Source organism: Pieris napi, chromosome 3 (genome assembly GCF_905475465.1).
Source record: "Pieris napi chromosome 3, ilPieNapi1.2, whole genome shotgun sequence".
Lineage (NCBI taxonomy): Eukaryota > Metazoa > Arthropoda > Insecta > Lepidoptera > Pieridae > Pieris > Pieris napi.
Window position 1 is genome coordinate 2886557 of NC_062236.1, and position 12962 is coordinate 2899518.

The 12962-nt window shown below is 39.9% G+C and overlaps 2 protein-coding genes across 2 annotated transcripts; one reads left to right on the forward strand and one right to left on the reverse strand.

The window, feature by feature from the left end:
- The first annotated feature begins 8113 nt into the window (after window positions 1-8113).
- On the forward strand, window positions 8114-9965 carry LOC125063480. The gene is made up of 5 exons (XM_047669948.1): window positions 8114-8120; window positions 8818-8940; window positions 9059-9205; window positions 9273-9494; window positions 9684-9965. The coding sequence occupies exons 1-5, from the start codon at window positions 8118-8120 to the stop codon at window positions 9942-9944; spliced, it is 756 nt and encodes a 251-aa protein (XP_047525904.1). The 5' UTR covers window positions 8114-8117; the 3' UTR covers window positions 9945-9965.
- LOC125063479 (interleukin-1 receptor-associated kinase 4-like) lies at window positions 9935-12105 on the reverse strand. Its single transcript, XM_047669947.1, has 4 exons — window positions 11797-12105; window positions 11557-11726; window positions 10467-11470; window positions 9935-10365 (listed from the first exon to the last, which is right to left on the reverse strand). Exons 1-4 carry the CDS (start codon window positions 11964-11966, stop codon window positions 9979-9981), a joined length of 1731 nt encoding a protein of 576 aa, XP_047525903.1. The 5' UTR covers window positions 11967-12105; the 3' UTR covers window positions 9935-9978.
- Window positions 12106-12962: the final 857 nt, after the last annotated feature.

The following is a 12962-nucleotide window of genomic DNA, read 5'->3' on the forward strand; positions in this document are numbered from 1 at the left end:
TGGTTGTTTTATTTAGAAGACTAAAATATAAACAAAAATTTGTTAAGGTTAAAGTTTTAAATAAAATCCAATGTTAAAAAGAATTTATTATCATGAACAAATAAATACTACATACAACTACATTAATTTTACTGTTTAGATTGTTCTTCATTTTGGCTAGTGTCTTGTTCTAGTGATGATGATATAAATTCATAACTTTTAACAGCAGCATTTGAAGTATGTGTTGGTAAATTCACTAGAAACCTGAATGTTGCTTTAACACCACTGTTCCAATAATATTTAAATAAATAAGATATCCTGTCATTAGTAGGTAGCGGTGGTAGCTGAAAACATAGCAATGCTATTGAGTCTAATTTTATAAACATATTGTGTTCATGGTATAAGTATTTACCTCATATGGTATTTGTTTTTTTAATTCTCCTACATACGGCGAAACTCCATCCTCTAGTTCTTTATATAATTCTGCTGTAGTAGTACTATCTTTCCAAACCCCTTTATCAACTGTGTAGTAAACTGCGGACCCCAAAATAGCAGATTTGATGCCAAACCTACAAAGTTCATTCGGGCATTAAAAAAACGCTAAGATTACAATTCAAATTAATTTATTCCACATACTTCAACATTATTTTTGTTAAACAATCACTAAAATTATGTAAGTTACTAAATTTCACAGGTTCTAAGAAATGACATCTTTGCAATAATTTCACAGATTAGATATTAGTAGAGTGCGCGACAGATATGTCGGCGCGTGGCCATAATTGGAACTAAATCTCTGTACGCCGAATTGGTCTTTTGGACTGCAGCAGTAGTGTTTATCTAATTTTGGTACATAGAATCATAATACCTACGGTTACAAAAAGTGCCGGTAGAGATGTCATATTAAAGTAAAACGTTCTTGAGAACCAAAACGGCACCATTATTTATTGATGATTCAGCAAGGCCATGAAAAGGGTAAACCACAATACTTTTATAGGCTATTAATCAAAATCGTCCGCCACACCGTTTGGAATTGCTTAAGGTTCGGTTGACAACATCTGCACCTGCTTTAATAACTCCAGATTCTACCTATTTGTCGATGAGCTGAAATTCCTTAGTCAGTTTAAAACATACAAGTGCTGCGATATACGTTATACTAGGAAAAAGCACACACTCAAGGACAGGCTACATCAAATACTACTCTCTAACTGAAATTAATAATTGTATACGTGACTTGAGGGTTACTTTGGACAGCAAACTAAACCTTCATAATATATATATCGACAACTTTACCAGGAAGAGCTTCAAAACTCTGTGTTTCGTCTTATGCAACTACAAAGCTTTTAAGTAATTTAGTACTATAATTCCTGTATACAATGCTGTTGTTTAAATACTCGCTTTAAAGTCCACTGGCTCGTGAGCTGTACAGTCTCGTTTCAGGATACTACTCTATTTACCTACATTACCTATCTCTACTTGATCTGTTGTCAACTTTTTAAACAAAAAATAACTTTATCTTTTTCATAAGTACGTGAAAAATATTATAGAATATATAACTTGAAAACCAAGTAGGAATAACATATTATTTGACTATTGTGAGTACATCAAAAGAAAATTACAGACGAAGACTGATTAAAGCACGTTTCAGGTCGTCTACGTCTAGTCGAATTAGACATACTGCGTAAATGGGTGGACACAACGCAAGCAATACGCGGCGCCGTCGCAACATGAAGAGTGTGCGGATACTGGATAGAGAGACGTCGTGTGATTAGAGAAGGCAGAGCTAAATTACTTTGTTATGTTGATAACACAACATTGTCCAGTGTTTCCCAACGTGGGACCCACGCCCCACAAGGGTGCAATTTGGTTATTGATGGGGGCTTTTCGCAAATTAATTAAAATTATTTGGATTTTGAATTTTAGTTTTCCATTATGTTTTGAATTTACTTACTGTGTTTCAGAAACTATTCCCTAGTAATTTGGGAAAAACAAATAACTTATGTTTCCTTAAGTGAAAAATTCAATGTTTTAATATTAAAAATTATGTATGTTAAATAACATAAGAATTTTAGAAAGGCTAAGGTGGGGCATGGCATTAAAATGGTTGGGAAACACTGACATAGACCATAGTTCGACAATAAACTTGATACTTAATATAAAAAAAATAATACATATCATTTTTGGGAATTAATTAAATGACGCGTAGCAATAATTATATTAGTTCGCATTACCAACACTGGTGGGGGGGGGGTTTGGGTCTATGCTTCTACGGTTCCCAGTACGACATGCTTGCATGGTAGCATAGGTGCAGACCCACCCTACCACATCCTTCTGATGGGTAGGGAGGCGTGGCTTTTGGGGGTAGCGCAAGTCGCTATGATCCCCTCAAAGCAAGTTTGGTGGACTAACCTTCTCGAGGTTGCCGACCCTGTTCTTGGTCTAATACCCTATGTATTAGACGTAACTAAAACCGCCAAGCGAACTATTGCAGGGATGGAGAGGTCATGTCCTTGCGAGTTCATCGTCAAAAAAGGAAGGACGGTGGACAGTAAATGACCTCCCGCGTGTTTGTGCCGTGCGCGGGGACCCGTACGGGGGGATGAAGGAATCCTGGGGGTTGAGTGGAGTAGTGCGCCTGAACAGTTGTGCGCTGCACACAACACACCTCTTTGGTCTGGATTTCTCCTCACACGGGAGGCCGGGGTTTAGCTAACCACGGTCAACCGGCTGTGGCATCCCATAAGCGGGCTGCCGAGCGAGAGTCGGGATGTGGGGGGGGGGCCGTCGGCGCGGTACGGGACTCGGGGTGAGTTTGCGTCATAGTCTCGTGGCGTGAACAGCTCCGTACTTCCTTGCTGCGTGCGGATGCGTCTGCCTCCCTACGTGCTGGCTCTATACCGGAGGAGTAGCTCTGACGTCGCTTGCTGAGCAAGGGACGTCCCCGACGTGAGGGCTCCGTGGCGGGTGGAGAGCTCCAATGGTGAATTCAAACCATATCACCTCATGGATAAAGAGGCAAAAAAACTTAATAAAACAATCACTAACACCAACAAACCCAGGGTTGCGTCTTTGGACGTGTCGCGGTGCAAGTCACCAGTGGCGCGATACTCTGATGCCCCTGTCACACACACGGATGCACCCTCACGGGCAGCGTCCGGGACCCCAAAGGAGAGGGCAGCGGCTGGGGTTGCACCAATCCGGGCTGCACTCCGGCCCGTACCCAATCCGATGGAATCCCTTATACCACCGCACAAGGATGTGACCACTGCTGCGGCCAGGTTGACTGCGTCGGTCGAGCCAAAGATAGCAACTCCGGACGATGATACAGCACTGTCTGCGTCTGAAGGGGGTGCTTCCGCGGCAAGAACGATGCGGCAGACCGAGGCTGCGACGGAGGGCACGTCCAGTGCACTAACCACGACCATGGATATGTCGGCCCTGAAGACCGCAATTCAGGAGCCGACTTTCAAAATGGTCGTGAGCAACTCTAAAAGGCGACGGCACAGGAGAGCCATAAGGGCGCCGGAACAGCAGAAGCTGGTCACCGGCGCTCCGAGGCCACCTGTGAAACCTGGAACTGCCCCCGCTGTAACCACAGTTGAGAGAGGCGGGAAAAGGACACCGAAGCCTAAAAGATCCACTGCTGCGCCCGTGCCTAGCTGCTCTGGGTGCGGCAAGGGACTTAAGAGTTCCAAAACAAACCAAGCCACAAAGGGCCAGAAGCGCGACCGGCCAGAGGAAACCGTAATACCGACTGGGGAAAGTAAAAGGGTCAAACCCAACAAACCCCAGACAGTGGCAGGGACCTCGGCCAGTTACGCGGAAGCGGCAGCATCATACAAAGCTAACGAGCTTTGTGTTGCAGTGATGACTGAGCCTTTCGTGGATATGACACAAGAACAGGCGGATAACATCCGCCTACAAATCGAGGGTAAAATTCAAGATGAGCTCCTGGCGGATCTTGATGCTACCCTAACTACCGAGCCCAACGACATCAGGTTCCGGGGTAAGGCCCATTTCTCGGATGGTGTCCTCAAAACTTGGTGCGAGGACACTTACACTCTGGGTTGGCTGACCGGAACTTGTGATGTCATCACAAATCCAGTACCTGACACCAGGTTGGTGGTTCGGCCTACATGTACCAGACTACAGTGGCAACACGGAAACACTGAGGAAACTGATCACGAGGCAAAACCGCCACCTCAACATCAGATCCTGGACCCTGACACACGAACGAAGAACTCAGGACCCGACAGGCGTGTCCCTCTTCTTTCGTGTGCCAGAGTTTGAGATCTCTAAAATCAAAGAGCATAATCGGCGTTTATACTACCTGATGGGGAACATCTATATCCGCATCCTGGATAGAGATGAACCCTCGCAGGTGGCCAACGCCCCACCAACTGCTGCCAGCACATCGGGGGTGGCGTCGTCGGGGCCGGGGCTGCCCACGTCTCTGACGGGGGCAGTTTCGGTCACCGGGGCACACGTCCCTATGGAGGTAGCTACACATCCACCGTCACCGGTGCAACTAACTTCGGATGATGAGTTGTTTCAGGAGCTGTCTGCGCTCCTCCCCAACGCCGAACTGACCTCATCCAGGCTAACCTCCAGCACAGTCAGACAGCGTCGGCTTCCCTACGCAGACTGCTGGAGACCAATCCGAAGACCATCGCCGCGATCCAGGAGCCGTGGATCAGGAATGGCAAGATATGTAGCCTGGGCAGCACCGGTGGTAAACTTTTACTGGATACCTCCGTAAGTAACCCTAGAACTTGCATAATCTTGCCTAAACATGTACCAGCATTTCTAATAAACGAACTCTGTTCAAGGAACCTTACAGCTATTAGGTTACCCAGAAACAATCAACCAGACGTCGTCCTGGCGTCCGCCTACTTACCAGGTGACGAGGACGTGCCCACTCCAGAACTCGGCCTTCTGGCTGACTACTGTGAGAGGGAGAAACTGGAGCTAATCATCGCGGCGGACTCCAATGCGCACCACACGTTATGGGGTAACGCTAATACCAACACTCGAGGTGAGGATATGCTTAATTTTATACTTAGCAATAACCTTATCTTGGCAAACAATGGCTCAAAACCAAAAACTTTTATCAACGCGCGTTCGCAAACTATTATTGATTTAACAATGGTAACTGCTGGTCTGTCAGATCACATACAGGACTGGCACGTATCCAACGAGTTATCATGCTCGGATCATAGGTGGATCCGCTTTGCAATCAAAGGGGAGCTACCTAAACCTCAACCTAGACGTATACCGCGGAGAACCGATTTGGTAAAATTTTATAGACTTATCAGCTCCGAGGTAGACAAACTATCGATACCAACCACCATAAATATACAAGACATATACAAACATGTAAACAACCTAACGTCCCTACTCCTGACAAGCTATGAACGGTCGTGTCCCCTTACCATACCAAGATGGGGAGGGAGACATAACTGGTGGTGCCCCGAACTGGAGAGACACCGACGGAAGGTCAGGAAGCTGATCAATAGAGCAGCGAACACACGGTTACCCACCGACTGGGACAAGTACACGGTCGCGAGAAGGCGATTCAAAAAACTTTTACGTACTAGGAAGCTGGAGTGTTGGAGACACTTCTGCACCAGTATTGAAACCAACAACCAGGCAACCAGGGTGAAATCATGCCTCTCCAGAGAGCCCAATCACTCGATCGGTTGTCTTAAAAAACCTGACAATTCATTAACAAAAACTGATTCAGAAACATGTGAACTACTACTGGCAACACACTTTCCGGGTTGCATAATTGCCAACGAACAGGCCTGGCAACCATACTCAGAGAGAGCCACCGACAGCTCAGACTGGCAAGTAGCTCACAAAATAATCACTAATGAAAAAGTAACGTGGGCAATCAACTCCTTCCTTCCATTCAAAGCGGCTGGTTTGGACGGCATCTTCCCAGGCCTACTAAGATGGAGTGGGAACTTAATAGTAGACTATCTTGTCTCTGTCTTCCGAGCCTGTATAGCCCACCGATACATACCCTTGAAATGGAGAGAAGTAAAAATCATATTCATCCCAAAACCAGGTAAAGAGGACTATACCCAAGCGAAGTCCTTCAGGCCTATTAGCCTTACTTCATTCTTCTTAAAAACGATGGAGAGGCTGGGAGACCTGGAGATACGCAGCCGGGTATCGCTATCCAAATTCCTACACCCTAATCAACATGCCTATAGCTCGGGCAAATCAACGGACTCATCACTCCACAACGTCGTGTCTCGCATTGGCAACTCCCTGAAGTTAAAGCAGTCAACCCTTGGTGCATTCATTGACATCGAAGGTGCTTTTGACAAAACAAATTTCACGAGTATAACCAGAGCACTAAGGTCATGTGGAGTACCATCAACCCTTATAGAATGGATAAAGAACATGCTAAAACAACGAGCTATACAGTTCACGGTAAACTCCACAACACAAACCAAACTCGGACGCTTCCAGAGGCTTGCTTTGTCCGCTGCTAGCGGTTGCATGAAAACAACACCAACTGCAGCAATGGAGATGGCCCTGCAGATCTTACCCCTGGACCTACACATACAGCAGGAGGCAGCCCTGGCTGCTATCAGGCTTATGGTACTGGATCTATGGGGAAAAAATCACTACAGTGCACACACAGCGATTCTCAACAGGGCAATAGTGTATCAACCTCTTATTGCTGCGCCCTGTGATAGAATCACTAACCAACTAATATTTAACAGGAAATATCATATACAACTGAGAGAAGAGGAACATGATCGGTCGACCGTAAATGAGCTACGTATATATACAGATGGATCCAAAACAGGGTCTGGCTCAGGCGCTGGCATATTCTCTCTTGATCTCAACATCAACATACACCTACCCTTGGGCACACAGAGCACGATCTTTCAATGTGAATGTGTCGCCTTAACCGAAGCAGCCAGAGCCGTGCAGCGGCTAGGGATTAATGACTTTTGCATTAAATTCTTATCCGACAGTGCATCCGTGCTGATGGCGCTCGGAAACAAAAAAACCAACAGCAAACTAATACTGGAGTGTCATGAAGCACTGGAGGTCATAACCCGAACCAATAGGGTTACCTTGCAGTGGATAAAGGGACACAGTGGATCTCTCGGCAATGATGCTGCGGACGAGCTTGCGAGAAGAGGCTCCGGAATGATGCCTGCTGGCCCGTATCCGCTCCTTCCTTTGCCCTTCTCGCTGGTGCGAACCTGGATTCGCCAGAGATCCGCTGAACTCCAGCAACAACGATGGTCGCATGGTGCGGCCTGCAGACAGTCCAAAGTGGCTCTGCCAGCAGTAAACCCGCAACTGACAAAGCGACTACTTAACTTAAATAGAACCAACCTTAAAATAATGATAGGGACAATAACGGGTCATTGCCTCCTAAATAAACATCTTTTTATCCTAGGCGCGACAGACAGCCCCCTGTGCAGAGGCTGTTTCAGCGCAGAGGAAACAGTCACCCACGTAGTCCTGGAATGCGAGGCTGTGGCTAATCAACGTGAAAAAATCCTCGGAACGGTGAGGTCGCTCCGGGAAGCCTGTGAAGTGCCCAGGAGACTTCTGTGCTTCTGGAAGGTGCTAGGCTGGCTAAATTAGCCAGGACTCGTACGCACAACGGACCAACCACGAGTCTAATTGCGGAGAAAGGAGTCCTTCTACCCTAACCCTAACCCCTACCAACACTGGTTCTCTATCTGTACAGACTCAGAAGTTTCAAGTCTGTTGATTTTCATTATAACGAGTAATATAAAATAGTCTTATGGTAGTACCACGGATGAATTAAGGGTATGTTCCGATATACACTGCGAGTACTGTATAGTGCTCCCACTGTTCAAAAATTCGTTCCGCTATGGACTGCCAGTATACAGCCGCAGCGTCCTAGGAAAATATATGCCGTCACAAATCCCCGCTATACTTCTACTGCGAGCACTGGCGTTTTCGAGGTAAGGTACTCGCAGTGCTTTGATCACGTGATCAATCAAAACCACTTGAATGCCTAACGGCTGATATAACTTACAGTTTAATAACAAACATTTAAAATTCTAACTTACTTTCTTTGTAGTATTAATTCAATTGACAGTTAATATTAATATAGATTTTTTTAATATCCGGTATCTATGGTTATAACTTCACGATTTTAAATTAAAAAAAAACTGTGTACGAAATACGGTTTTAGGTTGTTATAAATAAAACTATCATGTTTTGATTCTCGTTCATCACACTTGTGACGTTATATATATTTTTTGGTTTTACCTCAAATTACGATGGAATCTACAACTAATTTATTAAAAAATATTAATCGCTGCCTAATACCAAAATTGTTGAAAAACTACGATGAATGTTCTGAACATCAGGAATTTAATCTAAGAAATCAAAACTTGGCTTTCAACTTTAAAATGCTCATTGAATGTTTATATGATATCGATTGCACAGACTTGGAACATAATCCTGTGATTATAGCTCTTCTCGTGAATCTGTTCTTAGAACTAAGTTGTGATGGACCATGGAATAACGATGTCACTGAAGATATATCAAAACAGTTAAACACACACTTCGAAAAAATTACTTCAATTAGATTAGATTCAGTTTTCATTAGAAATAATATATTTGATCATCAAGAAGTCTTAAATAAATTTTCTGATGAACTTCATTTAAAATTAACATATGAAAGTTTTAAAAAGTATCCAGCTCAAATTGAAGTTTACTATTTATTTATTAAACATTTAAAAGTAATTGATTATGACAGAATAATTATCTTTTAATAGGATTATTTAAATTACAGATGACCTTTACAAAAAGTCATACTTGTTATTTCAGAGTTACAATGTTGCTGTGGTGCCTTCAAAAATATTTCCAATAACTATTCTTCTTGTTGAAGATTATGCAAATTTTAATAAAAACAAAGGACTACTATGCTGTACTCATTTGTTGCAGTGCCTGGTAACTGAACACATTTGTAATTATTAGGACATTAAATTAGATTTTATTTATTTTTCTTTTGGTTTCATTACTAATGAATGAAAATGTTGATTAATGAAAAATTTAAATTGTTTTACAGGATGGTAATGCTTTTCAAACTGGTAACTACTATGAAGTTATTTACAGAACTTTAAAAAGAAATCTGTCTGATAAAGATGAGAATATTACAAAACTTACTCATTCAAATTTATTAATGTTACTAGATATATTACCAAATGCTGGAAAGGTAACTAATTTAAAATTATTTAGATGTTTAATTTATTTAGATAAAATATGAAATGTTTTGTTTTTAGAGACAAAAATTGGATGAACTTTATAAAAGCTGTTTAGACCAACTGTCAATAGAATCAAACTTATATCACAAAGTAGCTCTGATTAACTTCACATGCACTGTTATAGAGCACCATAAAAGCAATTGTGCTAATAGAAGGATTTTTATAGATATTGTGTGTCAAAATTTGGATATTTGTACTAACAATGCTGTCATAGATGTAATATTAGAACCACTTCTGAAGGTAAGATTCTACTTAGCTAGATTAGATTATTTTAGTTGGTTCAACTAGATTAAGAATCTAATCTAGATATATATCAACATTGTAAAGCTCATATAATGTATATAATTTTTTTTTTCAATATATACTAGTTTTTTGTAGAAAAAGTTTTAAGTAAATTTGGAATCAGGTGTTCTTATAAACTTTTTTCAGTGTTTAAAGAAATGGATTATCTACTGTTGGCCAGTATGGAAGTACAACACAGACCACAAACTTCTATCTGCACTTTTGAAAGTTTTGTATACTTGTAATGAAGATCTCTATAAAGAAATATATGACATTATTGTAACACTAATCTGTTTATGTACAAAGGATGAACAAACTCAAATTGTTAATAGTTTAGACAAAGTTCAAAAAATTCAATGTGATGTATTTAAAGAGAAAATAAGAAATATAATATCAGATTTAGCCTAAATAAATTTTATCATTTTAATATAATTATTTTCAGTCAACAATCCCAAATTTCAAATAAAGTTTTGCACACTTCATTCATTGTAGGTCGATCTTTTCTATTCCTTTCTAAGCATTTCTGTGCTAATGTGTATATGTCGTTTGCTTCTATCCAATTTTGCACATCGGGATCTAATAAAACTTTTATGTCTCCTTTGTAATTTTCTTCCACATAATCTTTGATATTTAATTTTTCTCCATTTGACACCACTATAGGTTTAAGGCCAGTCAGTACCTCCAGTAACACAATACCAAAGCTGTATATGTCAATTTTCTGGGTAATTGTACCATGTAATCCTTCAGGGGCCATATATGCTGATGTTCCCATTGGACAGGTAGTCATTATAGTGCAATCATACTGCTTAGCTAATCCAAAATCACACAACTGTAACAGAAAAGTATAATATTAATTAAGCATGTGCTTCTGTTAATATAGTTATGAATCAACACTTTTTTGTGAATGCTTTCAAAATAAAAATTAAGCACCTTGGGCACATAATCCTTTGTTAATAGAATATTTGCAGCTTTCACATCTCCATGTACAAAATTAGTAGTTGAATGATCTGAATCTGATGCAATAGCTCTGCCTAAATTCAATAATTCTGCATTACTCTGTATGGGTGTTTCATTTGTATGTAAATATTTTAATCCCTTTGCTGTTCCTAATATGATGTTCATTCTATGTTCTATATTTAAAACTTTTGCTTGAATTTTTTCTGATAATGAACCTCCATCTATATATTCACTTACAATACAAGGGACTGGACCATCTATAGAATATCCCAAAATTGGTAATATATTAGTATGCCTAAAGTGTGAAAGAAATTTAACTTCTGCATTAAATACTTTCATAGCAATGTCAGGTTTTCGTTTAATATCCAAATTACTGTGGACTTTTTTTACTGCAAGCAAACCAAATTTTGGACAAGTTCCAACAAACACATCACCAAATCCTCCACTACCAATCTTTCCAGCTTTAAATCCATTAGGACCTTCAACAATATTATCAGAAAAATTATTTGTTATGCTCTGTAATAGCTGATACTCAAAATCTCTTAGTTTTGTATCGTGAAGTATAGCGCTATCTATGTCAATAGACAAATCAAGGTTAGGGAATGATTGTTGGTACACATTCTCATAGTTTAAATTGGGAGATTCTTGTTCCATCGCTTTAAAATCAGGTACATTACCAGATGTCTCCATAGGCTTGGTATAAGATTGACTGCCTGAATTATTTGAAGAGAATTTTATTAAATCAGATGCTGATTTAATTTCTACTGTGGTTTTATTTCCGATAGAGTCATTACTGTTTATACTTGATAATGAGAATTGTATTAACGGATCTGCTGATTTCATCTGTTGTGTGGACTGACCACAAAATCGTTGCATATTACTGTTATCTGTTGTAAGTTTAGAGTCATTTAACAGTATTGAAACATCAGTAGTTATTGGTGCAGCTGGACCATCTCCAGGGCGCTGTGGTTTCGATTCTAAAAAAGAATATTATTAATTACAATAAATGGAGCAATCAATATTGTTGTAAGATTATTCAAATGTATGCAGTATGTATGCATACCATTGAGTATGTCTGCCAATTCATCTGCTGCTCTGTATAACACTTGTGATTTGTCAATAATCATTTTTAAATCACTCAATCTTGGACGCACTCTGCCTGATGTTGCCCATTCGTCTAGCAAAATCTCTGTACACTTCAGACTACTTTCCTTAGCGTAGTCTTCTATCATGCTGAAATTTTTAAAACATAGTAGACGACGTACGTATATGTTCAAACTATATAAAAAAGTATTGAACTTACGAGATATGTTCGCTGTTGTATTTAGGCTCAAAATTCGTAGACGATAACCCATTTATATCTCTTGGTATGTTAGACATGAACTTTTTCCAATCACTGTTAATCTCCAAAATATTTATTAAATTGCACAGAAGTCCAGACGGAAGCTTACGTATTTCAACATTTTTATACATTTTTAAAAAACACTTTCCGTCAATAACACTGTATTTTAAACTTACTTAGAATACAAATTAATTCCAGAGAAAGTTGTTTACTTATATAGTTGTTCTGCTTGTTCATAAAATTTCCTATTTACACTTTACGAAATATTACAATTGACAATTTTTGTTGAGAATTTCTGTCTTGTTGACAGACGAGTTATAACAGATTAAAAACGACTTGGATAAGATATGAAAGTTTCTGATCTTTTTTAAGGAACCCGAGTTAATTTGGGTGGCGGTTGTTGTATGGATAATATGTTCAAATATATGTTAAATGAAACACCTTGTTTGAAGCTGACTCCGACAACCGACTTTAATCGTTAAAATATGAGCTTATAAGTAATAACTAACATTAAATTAGGGGTAGTGGGGTTGTGAGGCTAAAACTAACTTGGCTCATCTCAGTGTTCATTAATCTAAGTAACACTTCAATACAAGTACAGTCGACCTTTCTGGATATTATCGGGAACGAGAATGTTATACAATTTATGAGAGTGGTAAAAACTAGAGCTCATTTTGGCTTCAAATGTGCGTCAATATTTTCTTTACGCTTTGAATTATTAACTAAAATATATACCTATACGTAACTTAACTAATGTTAGCTTACATAACTCCCGTAATTAAAAAAAAAAGTGCGTGTACTTATGTACGCGCGTTAGAAGTTATACTTCTTTGGCATTATTAATAATACATACGGATAGTTAACCTCAATTGTATTGAAGCGCTTAGGAAGGTTGCTGAGCACAGTTTTTTCACAAATATTTTCTAATATTAATTACTGTAGGATTTCTTTTACATATTTGACTACTGGGGCTTGAGACAAAATCGCTTTTCGACAGTCGTGACTAAACGCTAAACGAATTTGTAAGGTAATAACTACATCAGCTCTCGATTTGTCACAGTATATGCCAAAATCATACAAATTGATTTTTCATTAGACGGCGGCAAGTCGAAAAGTACTTATGTCTC